At 44.8% G+C, this 22,057-nt stretch overlaps 6 protein-coding genes across 6 annotated transcripts; 5 read left to right on the top strand and 1 right to left on the bottom strand.

The window, feature by feature from the left end:
- Positions 1-8,367: 8,367 nt before the first annotated feature.
- N7483_002472 (uncharacterized protein) lies at positions 8,368-8,765 on the top strand (the record flags this gene model as incomplete). Its single annotated transcript, XM_057085909.1, has 2 exons — positions 8,368-8,484; positions 8,544-8,765. 2 exons carry the CDS (start codon positions 8,368-8,370, stop codon positions 8,763-8,765), a joined length of 339 nt encoding a protein of 112 aa, XP_056952058.1.
- Positions 8,766-9,340: 575 nt separating this feature from the next.
- On the bottom strand, positions 9,341-12,313 carry N7483_002471 (tetratricopeptide repeat protein; the record flags this gene model as incomplete). Its single annotated transcript, XM_057085908.1, has 3 exons — positions 9,341-11,978; positions 12,027-12,177; positions 12,229-12,313. The coding sequence occupies 3 exons, from the start codon at positions 12,311-12,313 to the stop codon at positions 9,341-9,343; spliced, it is 2,874 nt and encodes a 957-aa protein (XP_056952057.1).
- A 1,362-nt stretch (positions 12,314-13,675) lies between these two features.
- N7483_002470 (Zn(II)2Cys6 transcription factor domain-containing protein) lies at positions 13,676-14,881 on the top strand (the record flags this gene model as incomplete). Its single annotated transcript, XM_057085907.1, has 3 exons — positions 13,676-13,768; positions 13,813-13,913; positions 13,975-14,881. 3 exons carry the CDS (start codon positions 13,676-13,678, stop codon positions 14,879-14,881), a joined length of 1,101 nt encoding a protein of 366 aa, XP_056952056.1.
- A 2,012-nt stretch (positions 14,882-16,893) lies between these two features.
- On the top strand, positions 16,894-17,430 carry N7483_002469 (uncharacterized protein; the record flags this gene model as incomplete). Its single annotated transcript, XM_057085906.1, has 1 exon — positions 16,894-17,430. One exon carries the CDS (start codon positions 16,894-16,896, stop codon positions 17,428-17,430), a length of 537 nt encoding a protein of 178 aa, XP_056952055.1.
- A 7-nt stretch (positions 17,431-17,437) lies between these two features.
- On the top strand, positions 17,438-18,107 carry N7483_002468 (uncharacterized protein; the record flags this gene model as incomplete). The annotated part of the gene is made up of 2 exons (XM_057085905.1): positions 17,438-17,606; positions 17,671-18,107. The coding sequence occupies 2 exons, from the start codon at positions 17,438-17,440 to the stop codon at positions 18,105-18,107; spliced, it is 606 nt and encodes a 201-aa protein (XP_056952054.1).
- Positions 18,108-19,043: 936 nt separating this feature from the next.
- On the top strand, positions 19,044-21,230 carry N7483_002467 (uncharacterized protein; the record flags this gene model as incomplete). The annotated part of the gene is made up of 1 exon (XM_057085904.1): positions 19,044-21,230. One exon carries the CDS (start codon positions 19,044-19,046, stop codon positions 21,228-21,230), a length of 2,187 nt encoding a protein of 728 aa, XP_056952053.1.
- Between the last annotated feature and the right edge of the window lie 827 nt (positions 21,231-22,057).

Here is a 22,057-nt window from a genome sequence, read left to right as displayed (position 1 = left end):
CAATAATAGACAGATTCATGGCAGTTCCATCTGTAAATAGGATGGAGATAGTATTGTGCCTGAACTCAATCTGATCTTTGTAAACTTGCATAGCCTGTTTAAAGATTCTATATCCAGAAACCAACACAATCCCATATCCCTTTAACCCGCACCCTACTTAAGAATCTACATTCCCTTACTCTAGGTTAAAAGCAACTGACGACTCCTAAGGTGTTCTGAGAGATCTAACACCAGGATACTCTACTTTGAGTAAGTATTAAAAGACCTCAACGACTTTCGATGATTTGTTTATTAACTCATTTCTGGATCTAGGTAATTTCCAATGAACTCAACCCTAAAAGATAAAAGATTCCCAAACATCCTCTCAGATTCCACAATGGCCGAAATACTAGATCGGGTAGGAGATATTGCAGTTATCGGGGTTATAATATGGTTTATCCTGATTGGATGCATCATGCCTTTGAAGAATTTTTTGGCAAGAGCGAGTAATACATTGCGATGAATCTAGCACGGAAAGGTGGTGAAAACTATTTCCTTTAGAACACTGAGATTTTAAAGAGGAATTCTATTAATACAGGGCTGAGCTTCCTACCCTAGTAGTGGTGTAAAAGAAGTTATAGTTATCTGTACCTCCAAAAAATACAAGGAATACTAATTTAGACGCCCTGAAACATTTTTAAATTGATTTGGATTAATAGCTGACACACTACGAGATTAAGAGAAATCAGATAAAAATTATGGTGTATTCAATCACGCTAAGATCAAAAACTACTTGATTCGACATTGAAAAGACCCTTTATATGTAGTTAAGTGCACGTCGACTGTTGCTCATGCATGAATCCTTAATTAGTTCTTGATAGGCGCCAAGGTGTCAGAAATCCGTCATTTGTATGTAAAGCTTTCTTAGTCATACGTTAAAATCTTCCACAATGCCGAGTAGATATAACCAAAAATTCAAAACTCTTTGCCACCTTGGATTAAAAATAGCCTCGTTATCTACCCAGGTTGGCACCTGGGCATATCCGTCTACTATTAGTGAATGTATAACTACCTAAGTACTGCCCAGCTCTCTTCTAGTAATTATCTACTTCACACCACGTAAACATTTTCCTGGCCCATCCATGTGATAACACTACTTTAAGTATTTCACATCATGGTAGCTTGCAATGTTTTAAAGCTTTTGGTTATGGAATGGTGTATGTCAATTCAAAGTGTCTGAAAGATAAGCAAGCTAATATAACCCTTGATGTTATCAAGTCACCGCACAAGGAAACCCCGAAATCAATCGTGACCAAGTTGCCCAGTTTATTAGCGCAGCTTTTATGTCAGTGAATACAGAACAAGTGAAGGAAAAGCTATGCGAGGAACTGGACGCAAGCTTGCTACATGCCCCTACAAGTATCGTTGAAAGGCTTAGAATCGGAGAGGTTCAAGATTCTCAAGTTGTCATTGCTGTCGTAAATCTTATTGTGAACGGAATTTTACCACCAGACGAGCTGTGCTCTCCAATTTTTGGTATATTCCTCAAGCTAGACGATTTGACGAATAGTTTATTGGAATCTGATGAAGAGTCAGCTGAACGTTTCCGGGTGAACTTTCAAAGACTTGCCGACAAAGTTACCGACAAAATATTCGAACCTTCTTTTAAAATGGAGTAGCTCTGGAGTGTCTTCATGAGTGGCAAATCATCTATTACCATCTCTAGCCAGATTTTATAGGATCTACCCTACTGAATAATTGTTGGTGTTGAGCGAGAAACGAAAAATCATGCTCGATCCCTGTCCTGTATTTGCCATCTGGTTTCTCCATAATCTTCAGAAACTTTATTCCTTCATCATGTTTATTTTCTATGCAGCATGAGTCTAAGCTAGAAGGGACTAAATCGTTCTTGGGCTTTTCACATATTCTCAGCTTCGTTCAGTATCACTGCTCGCTATGTGCTCATAAAATGCGTCCTCGGCGTTATTAGAACTCTGAATCCGTCGTCTCAATCAGATTTTCAAGACTGAAATATAATTCCCACTGACTCTGAAATGCGGGCATGACAGCTTAGGTTATTCTTCCCAGATGAAGGAGGCATTGATTTCTATGAATGAGAAAGTCAGGTCGCTCATCGAAGCCCCGAAGGTGAAGCAATCTATTTAGCCGGTACCCTTGCTGTATGCTTATCCCTGTAGCTAGACACTAAGGGTCTATATGCGAAACTAGTCGCCAGTAAGCATGCCTAGAAGAATCGATCCAATGTAGCCGGAACTAAAGTTTAAGGATATCGAAACCAGATGAATCTCCCTAGTAAGGTGAGATATAGTATAAATGATCTACCTACCCAGCAAAGCTCGCTCATATGCTCAGTTTTGTTTCCTCTGTTACTTACGATACCTTAGCGACATGATCAGCTTTCCAAACAAAACGCTTTTACCTCAGCGTTCCTTCTCAAGTATGTTATCCGCAGTGCCTGAGATTGAATCCTTACAAAACCATTCAGAGGAAGATCATAATGTTATTCGGACCGCATTAAGGAGGGAAATTACCAATGTGTTGCTTGATGGGTATCCGGATGACATGACCCGGCAGCAACTGCGCAGTCTTCAACTTGAGGATGGTGGCATACCCCAGACGATTGAAAATTTCCAAGACGTTCCACCAGAATATCCTGGTTGGGGGTCTTTTTTGTCTAAACTTAATGACACAGATACTTCCATCAAAACGCTAGCTCTTACTTTACGTGATCAGAGCGAGCAAAACCTTTCATTTCTCCGGTTCTCCGACCTTTTGAGAGCGGTTTTTGGTCTGTGCGGGGATCTTGAAAGTTTTTCATCGTAATATGGAGCACTCAGCGTGGCCATTCATAAGAATTGCCTAAGAAAAACGTGCCATCGGGAATGGTTAACCACATTAAGAGAAGTACGACCGAAGTAACGCTACTTATTAGAAAGTATCTAACCATAACAGTCCATTAATGAGATTGACACCGACCCTTTCCTACGTGGGGCGATTGAAGATGCCTCTTCCTTACGATTCAAGGGCGAATCTTCGGTTCGTCTGCTTCATTGTCTCTTTATTGAACCCATGGAAGCTCTCATTATGACATCGAGATCCTTAAAGGGCGCGTTACAAATAATCAAAATATTGGATCACCGGTTCAGATCATACCAGACACTAGACGGAGATTGGGCAAAACCCCTTAACATCAATATGGATTTCCTTTGGCGCGTCCAGTGGCTTTCACCATGTGAATTTGCAGACGCCTTAACAATGGAGGACTCTATACTACTGCGACAATTGAATATAACGACACTGTGTGGTCACTCAAAAGAATTCCGCCTTCGACTTGGTACACGATGGAACTCTCTCTGTCGTTCAGTAGAAGAATGTGTGGTGACAGATGTGGGTGTGAATAAGGCCATCGAGAATCTAGCGATGGTACGAACGAGCCCTTCCGAACTGGATTAGAATTCATGCTAACTATTTTATTCAAAGCGTCTTTCCAAGAAAAAAAAACTTCTTTTCTCTGTCTGCTATAATACAGGGTGCGGCGGCAAGAGGATCTTTAGCAACACTACTTCAGCGTTTTGAATACCTTATTGATCCTCGAGAGAACTACAAAAGATCCCAAGATCCAACAGACATGACCCCACAACTTCTGACTATTTTACCAGCTATTAGTAGCTCTCAGCGAGGGGACCTTACAATATCTGATAGAGTGTTATTCACGGCTGCATTCTATTCTACCGAACAAAGAAGCTATTCTCTCCTCTCACAAAAACGCGAGATGCACTTTTGCTCCCCCTACGCCAAGAAACAGCATGGATGATTACGCATATGACATATCAGATGCAACGAGGGTTCAGTCGTCCTTAGCGCCACCTATGCAGTATAGGCCTGCTGACATACCTGTGGGACAATCAAGTGGGGTCACTCAGCAGCCTGATGGTATCGCTCGCACGCTGTGGAATTTTCTTCTGGGTAGCTGCCTTTGAATAGATGATCTGTTTCATTGTTACCAATGGGGTTTAATATTGTGGTGAAGGCCGTCTGATTCGGCTAGCAATGGCTTTCGTTGGAAAATGTGAATTTACGGTTCCAGAAGCCAATCTTGTCGAAGATGGAAAATTGACAGATCTTCCTCCCCTGGAAATTGGAAAATGGAAATGATTTTGGACAGCCTGATAAGCATGGAAGGCAGGCCGATACATTTGGACCGCGGGATAGGCATCGAAAGAGAGGGCAGCTTAGCAGGGCTGCTAAATGAAATCTGCTATAAGTGACTCTGTGGTGCCATGTTCTCTTTTGTTATGATCTGACTTTTAATGTAAAAGACTGCAGTCTCTTTGCTCAGGATCCTCTTGAATTCAATTATAATTCGTTTCCAAAGAAGGAACGTTGACGGATCTTTATTCCCTATATCCGAGAGCTTGGAGAGTCCAGATAATGCTGGTCAGCGAAGGTAGCGATAAGAGACAAGGTCAGTAGAGCTGGAAGATACTACTCGCTACATGCTTAAGTGACAGTATCGTGTTATATTGTAGCGATGCTTCCCATGTTGCGAGTCTCTATCTTTAAAGGGATAAAGATTCACGCTAGCTATAATGCTGTTTCGTTACTGATGGCCTGCTTTATAATTCACCTGAAGTTATCCCTAAAAACGTGAAATAATACATCTAATCGCTTTTGACTTGTTATCGGTCCGCATCCCACAAAGTTACCAGGAAAACTCAAATTCTTTGCTAGATCGGAAGTGATTTGGAACAAAGGCCATCAGAAGTAAAAGAGGTCTAGAAATATGGGGCTTGTCAAGTGATAGGAGGTTTATTGACATTCCTTAATAAATACCCATTACTACCCTAGAATATGCCATGAATTTTCTTATCAAATGACTTACAACTACACTGCAGCTTTATAAGGTGAAGGTTATAAATTCATAAATAAAGAATAACTTCAAGACATAGTATGTATAACGAGTTTTCTTGTGAAGGAAAAACAGCTCTGACTAGTCCAGTATCCTCTTATAATGGTTTCTCGCGGCTGTATGTCATGCCTGCAGAAGGGCAAGGAGTGCGACTTGCGTGGACCACCTTGCGGCATTTGCTACATTCAAAATTTCTCTTGCCAATATGATTCTACCAACGCAGTCTTCCACATGTCGCAAGAGGCCCCAATTCTGTCAGCCTCTGAAGTCCAGCGTCCATCAAATTTGATACCTTTTGAATGGGATGATTCCACCTCAGCCTCCAGATCCAAAGTTCGGAAAAGAAACTCCAATGCATCGAGGCGCTACCGCAGTCGTGGTCACCAAATCGAAGATTTAAAGCATGAGAACGGGCTTCTTAAACAGCAGCGAGATTACTTCCAGTATTGGATGAATTATTACTTTGAAAACCTTATTCAAATGGGACCAGACATCACGTTACGACAACGACCAAAAACCCCACTCCAATTAAATGAAGAGAAAGTTTTGGAGTGCATTTTGGAGGAAGAATTCGTTAAATGAATTCAATTTCCTTTCTAATGGGCGTCCGCGCAACTATGGGTAGGCGTAAAGTCTAAAACTTCATTATAGCTCCATCAGGAATAAATGGAATTGGCGCGGGGCACTCTCGTCGTATAAAAAACTTAAGACCTGTTCATAGGCTGGCCTCTATTTCAAAGCTATAGCTAAAGAAGACCAAGTTACCAGGGAGGCATAGTCATCTAAAGTATCAAAAGTGCGGAAAAAGTACGGAAAAAGTACTTTAAAGCCAGACTTTTGCCCGAGAAAAAACAAATGAATTGAATTAAAACTAAAAGAAGCTTTGAAACTCAAAGTAAGTCAAGCTTCGGCGTGAAGATGGCTATGCTGACTATTTAGATGACAGGATCCATCCTTGAAGAAGAGCTCGTCGCTAAGCCTGCAGCTGTATGCTTAGAATTGCTAGCTGTTTCGAAGCCGATCCGTAAGAAATTTTTGTATCAAATTGATATCAGTCTCGATGCAATCAGATTGCTTCGATCACGCAAGACACTTCAAAGGGTTCTTAAAATGCATGACGAACTCTATAGGAAGGAAATCGCCAGCCACGGTGAACGGAAAAATAAAGACTTTTGGCTAAGGCGCAAAAAACAAACTCTTATCAGGGATTTCGTGGACTCAGCCTTGGGAGGGCTTCAGCCAAACACAACCTTGAAGCTGGCATTACTTTTCCGACGATTCAATACTGAATCTCTTGATGTACCAGACTCGCTCGTTACTTTTCTTCAAAAACCTGAGATTCAAATCATCGAAGGGCTCCGCTGCCAGTATGTGGAGGAAACTGGGGACTTTCAGGCCGAATTTGATTTTTTATAGCTCAGTGAGTGATTAATGAAGAGTCACAGCCCTGATATCTAAGATACTATGGAGACAGCGTCACTAACACTCTTTTTACTAAGAAGTTAATCCGGGAAAATACAATGGCACCACTGCCAAGCAAGAAACCACAAAACCGTGGCGAAAGGAATGGAATCGCTTGATTTGATATAAGGCAGCTCACAATGTTCTTTTGTTCCGTTCCTGAGACCACATATTTCCTTTACGTTTAGAAATGCGTTGATACGTGACAGGGGGAGTATAGCCAATGGAACTACTATAGGAAGCTAATTAATAAATATTCGAGGACCACCAGCCGATATCTGATATCTTTCTCCCACTAGGCATTTTAAACATAATTTATTTAAAGTCAAGAATCATTGCCCAAATGAATTACTTTCAAGTCTCGCAACTGAACAAGTTACAGTCAGCCTGTAAGAGGTGAGAGGAGGAAGCAGATCGACTTCATACTTCACGCTAGGGCCATAAAGATGAGACGTAAGCGAGGAATTATCGGGTTGAATTCGAGCTATACATGTGTCCATTGGGTCTCACGTTTTGAATCCTTTTGACTATCTAAGACTTAGAATTCAGTCCAAATATGCCGGATAAAACGCAGAGCTTCCCTCTTAGCTTTTCATAGCGCCTCACGCGGAAAATCCAAAGCGTAGGGTTAAGCCTAGTTACCACTTGCAGTCACCCTAAAAAGCGATACGGTGACGCAAACCCAGGAAGAATAGATAGGGATACGGGTCAGGGTAGGCCCCGACTTTGGTGATCGCCAATTTCTTTTCATTATCATTTCGAGTTCTACTACCGCCAGTAGTCTGCTTAGCACGGAAGTAAAAAAATTATACTTGCCAGACACCATGAGAGCCCTAGAGGCCGTAGGTAAACCAAGTATTTACCGGTCCGGACTGCAAATAAAATCTTGTTTCTCATCATTGCCACCTGGGCATGGTACCGATTAGTATTAGCCCAGAAAACTTTCAAGATTCCCGCAATTTCCTGTACATCTGGAATTGCGTGATACATCTAACTTGCTCTAAGCAGGGCGCTATATAGCTTGAAAATCACGGATGCTTGTATCTTTGGCTAAGTACTTATAAATGACCAGAAATTAATCCAAGCGGCAGCGAGATTACTACCGACATTGGATGAATTATTATCATGGTCTTGTTCAGATGGGATCTAAGGTCGCGGTGTAGCCACGACCAACAACCCCAGTTTAATGGTATTCAGAGAACAGATTACATGAGGGGCAAGAGTTGTTAAGATTTACGTGGAGGATGCTTGGTCGATTACTAGAGATCTAAACATTGTGCGATGCTTTGAATCCTTCTAGTGCCCTAGCTATCAGTTTATCTATATATCTTCACCGCTTACTCAATCCTATCACTGTTCTTAGAAAGCATCAGTACATTTCAGGAAATGTAGATAGAGTGTTTAGGTGATCTGGCTTGGTATCGTATGGCCATTGAAGAATCAGATATGAGAGAGTGGGGGATTTGGCTAAGAATATCAAAATATTGGTATAACCAGTATAAATTTACTCTCCCTAAACAAGGCCAAATACAGCACCATCTCACAATAATCACTCAACCTGATTCATTACGACAGCCTTTTTACTATACCAAGTCTATGATCAGTGTGATCCCTTTTAATAAAACCCAATATATCATTCATCTCTTAAATTGAGCCACTGGCTTCAGTATTGGGAAACAAAATTTCCAGCTCTCTATTTCTTTGTCGTTCTTATACTAGGTTAGTTTTAGTTACTTCATTGGAATTGAGGTAATACTATTAGTCCCAGTCGCCTGCTTTCCGACAATATTGAGCAAGGTCTAGCCCAAAGAACCCTGCCCGAAGTCCATTACAGCCAAATGATATTCGTAATTCCGAGTTTTTGACCGTCCTGAGACCTTCTCTTCTATCCCATGTGGGGCCTTAAATGAGTCTCAGTATGCCCATACTCCAAAATTATTTTAAAGCATAACAAATCCCCCCTAGAATAAGACGACAAAACCTCCAGACTACTCAACATGATGGCACAGTGGCTTATCAGTCAGCTTGCTGTTTGTTTCGGGCTTTCTCAAGATGAGGATCTTTCTCGAGATGGAAGCGAACATTTTGATTTCCAAGGTTCAAGAAATCGAATGGTTCGCTACCTATACACTGGTTTTCTTTATGGAGACTAATCTAAACTTTTCCTAACCAGGACACCAAAATAAAAGTTACTGGATCAGAAGTGCCATACCATGACAAGTCGCCAGATTACTCGAAGGTTATGTTCAACACTATATCCGGTAATACTCTCAAGAAGTATACATTAAATGAATTGAAGAACGTACCTGGCGGTCCTGACGCTCTGAGGAATTTCGATTGGTACCAGGTGCGTGAGAAGAAGATAGAGGATTACATCAGCCGGGTCGATAATTAAGTGCCAAGCAAATACGGTGGTTTCTGCATGGGGGCCTTTTGTGAATCCTAGTTGAACAGTTCACGGTCGACGGAGAGTGTTTACAAGTCCTTCGGCGAATGTCTCTCGCTTTTGAAACCTTGAATGATTTGAACCTATCTGGCCAGGCAAAGCTGTACTTGGTATGTGATTACAGGGGGGGGTCGAAATCAGTTTCACCACTTCCCTCATGTAGAATTTATCTTGAACCCCAGTCTGAAACACACTAATCCATTTACAACTTAGCTTTGTTTCAAATACGGAATCGTATTGAAACCACGATCACGTGCTTAATACTGTGTAATTTATGAGTAATTATCTTACCGAAAATACTAGCAACTTGCAGCCTCTTGAGCTTGTTGACGACAGTTTCATCTACTTGTTCCATTTTTCTTCGTAAAGTTCAATGAAGCAGTGAAATCAACCTTCGATAAATGCGTAATTAGGCAATTAGTGATAGGGCATGGCTTTGGGAAGTATACTGGAAGCCAGAAATGTAATGTAAACATAAATTGTCAAAGGCATTATCGATGCATCCATATTCAGCGCTTTCTTTACTATTCACTATTAGTTTGAGACTCCTCATCTGTTTCCCATTTTAACAATATTTCAGCATGAGATAAAGTCAGGGGATGGTTGAGGCCGAGTATTTGCTTCTGCTTGGCTAAGCACTCTCGTAGCAGATTGATCGCCTCGGCGTCGTGAGCTGAAGATTTCCAAGTGAAAGCGAGATTCGCCATACTACTCAGCGTGTCGGGATGGTCCTCGCCGAGTTTCGTCTTGCTCGTCTCCATCACCTGCACAAAAAGCTGCTCGGCCTTCTCCCACCGACCCTGGTTCCGATACGTTGCTGCTAGGTTGGCCATACTGGTCAGCGTGTTAGGATGGTCCTCGCCGAGCTTCGTCTTGCTCGTCTCCATCACCTGCACCTCGAGCTGCTCGGCCTTCTCCCACCGACCCTGGTTCCAGTATGTTAATGCTAGGTTGGCCATACTGGTCAGCGTGTCGGGATGGTCCTCGCCGAGCTTCGTCTTGCTCGTCTCCATCACCTGCACAAAAAGCTGCTCGGCCTTCTCCCACCGACCCTGGTTCCAGTATGTTAATGCTAGGTTGGCCATACTGGTCAGCGTGTCGGGATGGTCCTCGCCGAGCTTCGTCTTACGAGTCTTCATCACCTGCACCTCGAGCTGCTCGGCCTTCTCCCACCGACCCTGGTTCCAATATGTTGATGCTAGGTTGGCCATACTGGTCAGCGTGTCGGGATGGTCCTCGCCGAGCTTCGTCTTACGAGTCTTCATCACCTGTACATCGAGCTGCTCGGCCTTCTCCCACCGACCCTGGTTCCAGTACGTTGCTGCTAGGTTGGCCATACTGGTCAGCGTGTCGGGATGGTCCTCGCCGAGCTTCGTCTTGCGAGTCTTCATCACCTGCACCTCGAGCTGCTCGGCCTTCTCCCACCGACCCTGTTTCCGATATGTTGATGCTAGGTTGGCCATACTACTCAGCGTGTCAGGATGGTCCTCGCCAAGCTTCGTCTTGCGAGTCTCCATCACCTGCACCTCGAGCTGCTCGGCCTTCTCCCACCGACCCTGTTTCCGATATGTTGATGCTAGGTTGGCCATACTACTCAGCGTGTCAGGATGGTCCTCGCCGAGCTTCGTCTTGCGAGTCTCCATCACCTGCACCTCGAGCTGCTCGGCTTTCTCCCACCGACCCTGTTTCCAATATGTTGATGCTAGGTTGGCCATACTGGTCAGCGTGTCGGGATGGTCCTCGCCGAGCTTTGTCTTGCGAGTCTTCATCACCTGCACAAAAAGCTGCTCGGCCTCTTCCCACCGCCCGTCAAGCCAATATGCTATTGCTAACATGCCCGTGCTATTAAGGGCCTCTTCATGCTCTTGACCTAGTAAGATCATTCTTTGCTCTCTTGATCTTGCTGCCATTTCTCTTGTATCTGCGATATTACCGCTTTGCCACGCATACCATGCACCTCTATAGAGTAATGTCGCCCATTCTTGTAGATTCTTCGTTGATAATGGTCGTTGTGACATAGCCGCTCTGACATGAGGAAATAGGGGCCTGCATCTCTCCCAGTTTTCGAATTCACCGGTAGGAAACTCATCACATAGGATACGAATGAATCTCTCCCGGAATTGGTTTATTTGTTTATGGGATTTCAACCACGCGCGCATTGTCAGTTGCACCAGCCGATGCATGGTAAAGGAAGTATTATCTTCACTGATAGATATAAATGAAAAACCTCTCAGTGTCGTGATATCATCTTCAAAATCCGGGCCTATATCAGATTCAGATGTGTCGTCATCATCATTATCAAAGTTATTTGGGTGCTCTGAAATAGATCTGTTACTGGCTTTAGGTTGATACTGGATAAGGTTCTCTGGTATCCCTTGCCGATCGAACAAGCTCATGAGAGAAAGTAAATCTGCTGCCGATGGCGTTGTTTGTCGTATATAATCGAATGATATTTGCCACGTCACCAAAATTGAATTCTTGGCTTCCCAGTCCCGGTACAGGTGACCTGCCTCTTTTTTAAGAAGCCTTATTGCTTCACAATCACTCCCTTGGAAGTCTTGTAGGTATTGTGATACTGAGTAGCGGGATTCCCGTTGTAGAATATAGCTTGCGGCCTGGACGATTGCTAGCGGCATAAACTCTAACGCGTTCATCAGTTGCAGACCCTCCTTGTTTTCTCTTGGTTGATCAAGCTTCCTTTGGAGAAGCTCTAGCGCTTCGGATTCCTCCATCGGTTTAATCTCAATAAGGTTTTTGTGAATGGCCATCTTCAGTGCAACCTCTCTTGCGCGACTCGTGATAATGACAGAACCATTTCGGCTCTTAGGAATATATTCTAACAGTGGTTTTGTTGAGGCGTTTGTTCGGCTGCTTATCGGATCTTCCCTGCCTGCCACCGAAAACGAGCAGAGAAGTTGATCGTTATCAACATTATCAAGGATTAAAAGCCATTTCCCTCTACTCTCATCCAGGAGCCAGTTTTCGACCAGTTTGAATATGTTGACTTGAGGATCCTGACGGCCCTGAATTTTGATTTGGTCTGCGATATCCCGAAAGCTTTGCTCGAACCGGGCATCGTTACTCGCATGGACCCAAAAAACCCATGTCGCAGGCGATTGGGATCGGACTTGATAGGAGTATTCGATGGCGAGTTGCGATTTCCTTCGAATTGTGAGCCATAAAACAAAATATCAGTCGCTCTATACTCACCCGACACCTCCGAGGCCGACCAGCGCTATTCTTGACCCTGGTGCTGAGTTTTTCTCGTGGATCTGATGAAGTAGAGTGTCACGACTGACAAAGTCTGTATCACGCGCGAACGGGACAGTCGATAGAGGGCTGGGTGGAGTTTCCGGTCGCACTAGAATGCGGCGATTAGTCACGACCAGCTTGTCCTGCTCTTCTAACTTACCTGGAGGTAGATGGAAGTCTATCGAGCCACGGTTGTCTCCAACTTGCAGAGCATAGTTGTTGCCACGGAATGATATCGATGCCATGATCAAATAAACGTGCCTCGCTGGTAGTTCATGTGAAGGCTTGTCTGCTTCTCAGCTGAAGGCGGGGCACCTCCCCAGGTTCATCACATCAGGTGACTTTCGCGGCGCTAGGACAAGGGAATCGATTGGCAGCAACCCACAGAACATTCGGTCGGTCTTGAGTAGGGTGAGATTAGCACCTTCAGGAACCTCCCTCCCCGAGTTCAAACACTCAGATCAAGTGCAGCAGCTTGCTGCCATGGTGAAGCCAACGCATAGTTTCCCAGTCTAGCAACAGTATTTTTTTGAGGCCCGCAGCTTTGAGATGGCCCCCAGCTCCCAAAAACTACAAAATCATCAAGTCACGTGAATTTCCTATTTCGTAGCTAGCATTCCCCGGACGTTTCACCAAAATCATTTTCACCTGCTCACTGAGCAGAGGGGGGTCGAGCAAGGGTGAGTACGTAGAGTCGCCTCCATCCTCCCTCAGTAGCCGTCCATTGCCCCTGCCGAAGCTCTACTCTATCTAGAGTTCTCTTACAGTATCTACATGGTGCCAATACTACCTCTTTTAAATAACCGTTGTGTTTATACGATCAACGTTCTAGAAGCCTGGAAGGCCATACAAGCCTAATACGGCTGCTGTCTTGTGCTGTAATTTACAACTGTACTGTAATACTGCCAAGAAAAGGAGTCAGGGATAGAGTAACCGTAATAGGCGTAGCGTGTTTAAAAAGAGGGGTTGAGAAAGAATCTCTGTGTGTTAGTGGTGAAACTGATTTCGATCCTCCCTGTAGTAGTCGATCTTAGAATGTAAATGGCCGGGTTTTGACTTTGTCAGATCCGCTTAATCTGATAGTGTGGCTGTGCAAGATAGAAGACTGCTCGGCGACAGCTACGATCAGATACCAGGATAAAAATTAGAAAGCTCTAATCGTCATTCTAGGCCAAAAGGCATGTCAGTATACTTATTTTCGAAGGCCACATTTCCGCTTTTTGGGTTAACACTTGAAACATGTCTCCACTCTGAGCCATTGAGTGCTCCGCAGATTCAATTCCAAATCGAATACATGCTGCACATGAGAAATTTTGCTTTTTGACTTCATAGACCTTGGTCGGTGACCGGCAATTTGGAAAGAGTGGACTTGAACTGGAAGTAGTTCCCTGGTAGAACCCTTAATTGAGTATATCCCATTCTACGAGGAATTAGTCGGCTTTAAGCTGCTATCCCTTAATTCTGCGCACAGCCATTCAGCTTTGGGGTCCGTTTTTGGTTATATAAGAAACCTCTCCCACTGACTATGCTCTCTTACAGTCTCATAGCTCGCATTGGAAATTCAACAGTCTACCAGTGGCAAATGATCTGAAAAGGCTAAAAAGATCATGTCTTCCAAGACAGAGCCCAATCATCCACCTGATAAGGTATGCAAGCGTGTACGTACGGCCTGTGATTGGTGTCGCTTGAAGAAATGCAAGGTGAGTACTTCATACTTAAAACAAGGACCAAGCTGACCTTTCAGTGTGACGGTGCGAGTCCATGTTCCACTTGCCGAGCCGGTGATAAAATCTGTGTCTTTGGCCAAAGAAAGGTTGCCCACAATAGAGCACCATATCCAAAAGGGTAAGCTACGGAGCACCTGTATTCATTTTACAGCTCTATTCATTTTACCTAACATATTCAGATATGTCGAAATGCTCGAACAGCAACAGGCCTGGCTGGTCCACGGCCTCCAGGAACTATATTGTCGCTCTAAAAAAGGCGAAGACTTGACAGGCGATCGATTGGAATTACAACCAAATGGTCACCCTCTCACCCATGATCTACTCACTCATCTCGGTGCCCTTGATCCCACCAAGGATGAAACTTTTGAAGTTAATCCCGGAAATATGCAGCATAAACTCCGGCGACATGCTATGCAATCCCAGGAATCAATCGACACAAGTTCAGAACCTTGGGAGGCTGTTGAAGACCAGAAAATAGATTCTGGTGACCGCGAGGAAAGACAGGCTCAGCAATCGACGTGGAACCCGCCATTTCGGGGCATTAAGGATCGCAATGACATGCAGATACCCGGCCATTTTCTTACTACACCCCTGTTACCCCACACCCAATTACAGCCATACTGGGATAACACATCTCAACCGGAATATCATCAGACATCTTCCCAGTGGAAGAACAGATTATGTGAAGGAAACCGTGACTTCAACCGCAATATAGGGAGTTTCTTAGGGCCGCTCTATGTTCCTCCTTTTACATTGGACAATGAGATACGCTCGGATTCGCAAAATACACTTATCCGCATTGGCAGTACGATCATCCCCCGATCTCCTGAAGATCATGACTTGGAAGAATTTCAACATACTAGTGATAGCTACGTCCACCACTACCCAGAATATCGGTGGAGCGAGATTCTTTCACAAAGACTACAAGGGCAGTTTGGTCCTCCTTTAGACAATACCTCACTATACCAAAATGACTCAAGCATCGCCCCCTCGATCTTATCAACTGGTGTCGGTCAGTCCTCAGACCAGAGATCTACTTATATTCAAAGGAACACAAGGCACAACAAAGAGCAAAGGCAAAAATGAAACGGCGAATCCGAAGTATCTACCTAAAAAACGGAAAGTATCATTTCCGTGCATATTAGAACGCTATGCATGCAATTTGGTCTTTGAGAGCATTGCGGGTTGGAAACCTCATATCCAAAAAATTTATATGCGCCTTGAGTTCTATCGTTGTGACCACTGGAAGTATGATGATGAAAATCTGCCAAAGGACTTTGCTTATAAAGATCTCTTCCGAGGACACCTAAAGCGCATACATGTAGCTTCGTACGGAAATGATAAGGCTTTCTCCTCTACGGACCTTAAAGACGCGCTTTTTCGTTGTCGGATCCAAGTACGAAATCCGCCACTTCATAGTCTTTGTGAATTCTGTCAGGAAAATTTTACTGGGGAGACAAGCTGGGATAAACGATTGGAGCATGTTGTACGCCACTTTGAAAAAGGAGATAAATTTGAGGAGGGGATTGAAGATCTTGTACTAAGGGATTGGGCTCTTAGGGAAGGTATCCTGGAGATGGTTCGAGGAAAGTACCAAATAGCTAGACTTGACCAATGAGACTAGCCCCGGTCATCGTCGCCTTGGAAGCTTTGAATCTTTCTTCCCTAAGTACATTGAGGTGATTCCATATGGAGCTACTTGAAGTGACGTGAGCAAAATCGGGAATCCTCTGTATATAAAGTCCAATATTGATGTGAATTCAAACATCGAAAAGTTTGCTGAGGTAGGTTCACCGTTTACAGACAAGATGAATTCTTTCTCAATACATGCAGTACCTCTTTGAGACCAAAAACTTGTAAACTGTTAGACCGTAGCCATACAGCGAGGATATGCAACGAATTTCATCGTGAGAGTTTCTCGAGCCTTCTTTCGAGACAAACAATTCGAGACAAACAATTCCTATTTTAATTACTAGCTTAGAACTTCTCGAAAATCTCCCCATCCATTCTCCTTACTCAATATCCATCAAGCCATACTAAAGCCCATCTATTTTTATCAACCTACCTTTCTCTACTACGTGGTGCCATCACAATCGATTGAGCTCAAGCAGATTCTTATCTTGTTACCTTTCTTTTTATTCTCTAACCATCAAAAAAACCTGCTTGTCCCTGAATGATTATGTCGTTTCTAAATGAAGATCCCTGGGACAGTATCCTTCAAGCGTCCCGCTCCTCAGATGCTGCTCAGTACATCCCAGATCTCTTTCATGATATACCCCCTCTCAGAGTCCGTGTCTACCTGGATTGGTGGGGAAGGGATGGAGCCGTACCATATGAGAAGTCATTCCCGGTGGAAGTTTATGGCCCATGTGCTACGGACGATTTGATCTGGCAACTTTGCCATCGCTTGAAACAGCACCCCACTAACCACACGTGGGAAGCTTACATGACGCAAGACTGCCAAGGAATACTGCATCGCTACAATTGCATACGACAGCTGCAACAGGAGAATCCTTCTATGCGGCACCACCATCAACTACCAGTGCCACCAGTACGGAGACTCCTGGTCACACCGATGTTTTCCGGCCATATGGATGTGGATCGTCTGCCACTGTGGCATATTCAGGGAGAAGAGCTTTGGGGGTACGATATCTGTTTGTTCTGGGGAATGGCTGCTCGTTTTCAAATGAATTCCCAAGAAGAACCAGTGGAATGGCATATTACCATATATCCATTGGATGTTGATCGACTAAAACATCTTGAGGCGATGTCCCTAGCGGCCAGCGAGCAGGTTTAATATCTGACTACAGTCCCTACGGTGTTCTATACTTTCGTTCTTTATAAGATTGCCATTTCGGGTAGGTAGAAAATACACACTCCTACATCTCCAATCCCACCCTATCACGCACGGTACTCTGAGTAGTCTGTTGGTGCTGGATCGACCCGTGCACCTAGAGGATGCTTTCATTAAACGTTCCCCTCTTTACTACGCACTGGATTCTTGTTTCCCTTTCCGTATTAGTGTTCAGCAGGCTATGAAACGCGCTACTAAGACAACTATCGCGTTGAGTGGACTACTTCACTTACGACCAGAACAAATGCGACAGCTCTACCAAGCATGTGTCACGCCTATCGCAGACTATGCATCAACGGACTGGCATGATCCGCTCCGAGACAAGACTCACCTGCCACACTTGAACACAGTTCAAAGAACCGTGTTGATTCGGATTCTGTCGGCATTTCGAACGGTGGCGACAACAACACTAGAAGTGGAATCTCACGTACTTCCCACGCATCTCCGGCTTCGCCTCTGTGCGCAGCGCACCATAGCGAGGCTCCATACTCTACCCCATACCCATCTAATTTGGAGCGCATTATCGCACGCCCAAAACAGGAGGAACAATATTGGATCTCACGCGCGCTTTCCACTGGCGGAAGCGTTAAAGACCATGGACGTTGACAGGCTCAAAGAACTAGAAACAATTGACCTATACCCTTTACCGCCGTGGCGAACGAACGTGTTCTCGGAGATCGAGCTGGAACGTGACCGCGAAGTGCCGCGGGAAAATACCAATCTGGATTGGATCTCAAAGCAAGCAGATGGTGGAGTGGCGGAGGATGTGCGATGGACATGAGCGACAAATGGAAAGTGTGGCGTTGGACAAAGAAATGAAGGACGAAATCATATCGGATATCGAGTGGTTCTTCAAAAAACGTACTATCGACTTATACAAGAAGCGTGGTATCGCTCATCGGCGCGGCTATCTCTTCTACGGCGCCCCCAGGTACTGGCGAAACGAGCCTTTGCCGTGTGATTGCCACAGTATTTGGTTTGTCGATTCATATCATACAACTTGCTACTCTCAATGACAAAGGCCTGCAAGAGCTCTTTCGAACGCTTCCCGAACGCTGTCTGGTGCTTTTAGACGATCTTGATACTGCAGGAATCATAAGGGATGGCAGTACGGTCAATGACGACAATGTGGAAAAAGGCCAAGGACGGGTGACTATGGCTACCCTTCTGGGGGTTTTGGACGGAATAGGCTCTCATGAATACTTACTTGTAGCTACTACCAATGTCAAGCCAGATCTTGATCCTGCTCTGACCCGACATGGGCGGATTGATAAGCAATACGAATTCCAAAACCCTGATCGGTCGACCTTGGAGGACTACTTCAACCATGGACTTGCTACCGAATTTGCGAAACAAGTCCCCGAGAGAACTGTGACGCCCGCTGCCATTCAAGAGTATTTCTTGAAATGCAACGATCCTGCCCCAGCATTGGCCGAAGTATCTCAGCTATGCAAATAATGCCCATGATAAAGCAAATAGAAAGAAAGCATTTCTTGTCCTCATTTCTACCAACGAGAATGAAGAATCCCCTATACGGTTCTCCAGAAATCTGGCAGTTATAGTGGCCAGAGTTACCTCGAAACAGATGCTGGATCACATATCAGTATGTTTAGGTGGCCGAACATAGATTGTGTAATGAAATTGAATTGTCTACGTGTTGAGACGCAGCTCAGAATATCAAACTTGATGCCAACGTCCGATTCGCTGCTTGTAATTTAGAGCTGGCGAGTCGACGTGGCTGTAACGCCTAAAAGGGCGGATAAAATCAATAACACCTTCACGAATGTCACCAATCTTCGACCATTAGAGATTGATCCTTTGTTTACTGTGGAGATCGAGGAGTCGTTTCCCCAGGCTGTATATTGGGCATTATCCCATGATTATTGCATATGCATTCGCTCGAGATTGGCCTGTTATTGGCTCTTTATTTTAATCAAGCGCAATAAGCCAGTAGAAATTCCACAAATTCGCAAATGCAATGATGTTGTAAGCTCGGTTGGTGTATCGAAGTCCTTGCATTTAGTCTAGACCATAAGGGAACACTCTCTTGGCTTAGTTCAGGGGAGACTAGGTTCCTATTTCCCCGGTTTGGGATCGGTCGTGTATGGGATCAGCTTCAAATGTTCGCCTGATGAGTCGCTTCAAACCTATGCTGAGCAGACGATCTTTACCTTGACCATTATAAGAAAACGTTTGCAGCGTTTATCTTCGCGGGACCTTATGCAATTTGACTTGCCTCACTGATTGACCGAGCGGCAGAACCCACACCGCCTAACTCGATGACTTGTCAATCTTGTCCACCCTTTTTACAATATGATTGATTTCTCCAGCACTCTCTATCATGGGTATATGAGGTCACTACTCCCTTCAATGATAGGATGATACAATTCCGCAATGGCCGACAGCAGCTCACCCGATTACAAAAGACTCTATCTACAAGAGAAAGAGAGAAATACACAAGAGAGGGAGAGACGAGAACAAGCCGAGGATGAAGCTAGGAAGGAGAAAGAGCGTAGCCGATCGCTCGCCTTCATGGAACTAATATGTCATGGCCATAACCTGCTCTCAAGACCGCTTCGAGTCAGAACACCTTCTCGCTCGACTACAGGGACAATACCTCCTCCTACCGGAAAGTACTGCCCGGTGCGACTAAAACCATGGACAAACTGCCCGCTTCAACAGCAAGAAATCTACGATGCTGTATGCAAATACCTCCAACCAACCGAGGGAGTCTCGTCACAGTTACCTACCTCCTTAATCACTCTTGAAGCTGATGCCCGACGATTTTGCCTCGACCCAATGCACAGTGAACAGAGCGTCGAGAGCTACGAGCGAATTGCAGTTGAAGGTCACGTCCGTGATATAGTCGCAGAGCTATGCAAAATCGATGCTGCCCGTAGCGAGTTTCGCCTTGGTGATGGAATCCAGTTCGACAATCACAAGAACTCACTCGATCGTGATGAATGTGTAGAGGCGAATTTACATCAATCGTCACGCGTACATAATCCGAAACCTGATCAGTTCTGTATTCATCGGGTCGATGGGAATACCTCTACCCTCCTCACTACAGTTGAATATAAGCCACCTCACAAGCTTCCCACTGAAGCCCTTCGTATAGGACTTCGACCAATGGACTTGTGGAGGGAATTGGTTAGTTCGAACAAAATACCACAGGAAGAAGCAAGCAAATTGAAGTACAATATTGAAAAAACTGTTTGCTCCGCTCTTGTCCAGGAGTACCATGCGATGATCCAGGAAGGTCTTCAGTATTCTTGGTTAACGAACGGGATTGCCCGCGTCCTTCTTCACATTCCCTACGACGAACCTGGTACATTACAATACTTTTTCTGTGACCCTAATGGGGAATTGGAGGGCGAAATTCGACAAAATCTTCAAGAGCCGAAAACCTCGATCGCACGCGTCCTTTGTCTTTGCCTAATGGCATTTCGTGCGCCTCAACGTGACCATGAATGGAGGAATAATGCACGCTCAAATCTCCCCCTTTGGACAACCAGCTCTCACATTCCTAAAATAGACCTGCAGCAACTCCCTTTACATTCTGATGGTACTGATTATGCCAGTCCGGAATCAACTGTGGACTCAAGTCTCGATTATCAAGCGCCTTCTTCTCCGCTAGAATCTCCAACAAATGATCGCCGAGTTACGAGATCTCAAGCTGGCTGTGCGCTCCCAACTATGCGGCACCGGTCGCAATCTCCGGACTCTTCCGGCTCTGAGTCGAATCAAGCCCCCAGGCGTAAACGGGGCTTCAGTCAAGTTGGGTCTTCTCCATCTCCCCAAACGGCACGTGAACATCACACCAGACATAGCCAAGGAAGCCAGTCCCAATACCACAATGCGCAATATTGTACACAGAGATGTTTACTTGGGCTACAGAATGGTAATATTCTAGATGAGTCTTGTCCAAACGTGTCACTTCATCGCCAGGGTACAGGAGACCTGAAACACCCTATCAACGCAGACGGATTGATGCATTTATTAAAAGCGCAACTGGATGAGAACATTGATCGTTGTATATCACTTGGAAGTTGCGGGCAGTCTGGAGCACCATTTAAACTTACCTGCGCCATATATGGCTACACCGTCATTGGAAAGGGAACTACATCATGCCTATGGAGGGAAGTCTCCCACGAAGTCCAGGCTTACCGAATTTTGCAGAAGGCTCAAGCATCTGCTGTACCTGTCTTCCTCGGTACAATCGATCTAGCGAAAGTTTACTTTCTTCATGGGGCTGGAGACATTCGCCACATGCTTGTTATGGCCTGGGGGGGCGAAAGTTTAGCAACGATGGGACTGAAGCCATGGCTTTTTAAAGAGATTCATAAATCGGAGAATGAAATCAAAGCTTTGGGGATCATCCATGAGGACCTCTGGTGTGACATTGATGAGGGCCTTTGGTCTGGCAATGTTCTCTGGAACGAAGAACTTAGGCGGGCGCTGATCATTGACTTCCATCGCTGTACATTAAAACGTCGGCAAACTCAAAAAAGACTACTGCCGGTGAAGAGGCGGCTTTCTCAGACAGGGGTGGGATATCCCAAGCGTTTACGGGCTTTGTGAGTGGTATTGTTGATAAATGATATACTATACCAACAGCCAGGGAATCCGGTTGGCTGGGAATAAAGATTCATTACAGTCGAAACATAACAGGAATAAAAATAGTGAGAACTAAGTTCACCAAAGATATCCTTATAATATCCAAAGAACTGCCTTTTTTTCGAACAGGAATTGGCGGTTCTTAGTTAATGTGCCCTCGCTTGGAAATATTGATCGCTGGAGACAGCTTGAATACCAATTGCATTATGTGCTTCGGATTGTGGCGAAGTGCAGATAGTCTTGTTTCAGGGAGAGGTATGTAGCCTATTATATTCTAGCTCGAGCTCAGCTGAAAGGTCAGTGCGGGGTTGCATGACGTAGAGTTATTCTCACCTGCTCTCACCTGTCTCTCACCCTGTTTATAGCACACTCACCCCTTCTCACCCCTTATGACGTAGAGCTAAAGCGGCGCTCACCCCATTCTCACCCGGGCTGCAGCCACCCGACTATTCGCCGCGTTTAAGCCATACGCCGGCCAGTCAATAGCAGAGGGGGTAAGCCAAGATTCGGTTTGTCTCAGGGACACCTAGAATGATTAGTGGAGGATCTGAGCCCACATAGCTTATCTGGGCCCCGTCTAGGCGCGAGAAAAGACAGCTTCCTCGTGCTATGCTCTGCGTAGTATGGAAACGACGATCCCTTTTTTGAATTTTCATTCTTTATCTAAAAGGAACACTCGTCAGCTATAGATTCGTGACATCATCATGCCACCACATTGCCCAGCAGGGTAATTAGAAAGCCTCCGTCTTCGAACATGCATATCTCTACTTTAGCTCCCAGGAATCACCACG

Source organism: Penicillium malachiteum (genome assembly GCF_028827825.1).
Source record: "Penicillium malachiteum strain IBT 17515 chromosome Unknown utg000001l:1.0-8184562.0:1.0-8186909.0, whole genome shotgun sequence".
Lineage (NCBI taxonomy): Eukaryota > Fungi > Ascomycota > Eurotiomycetes > Eurotiales > Aspergillaceae > Penicillium > Penicillium malachiteum.
This window is presented reverse-complemented; position numbering and strand designations above follow the sequence as displayed.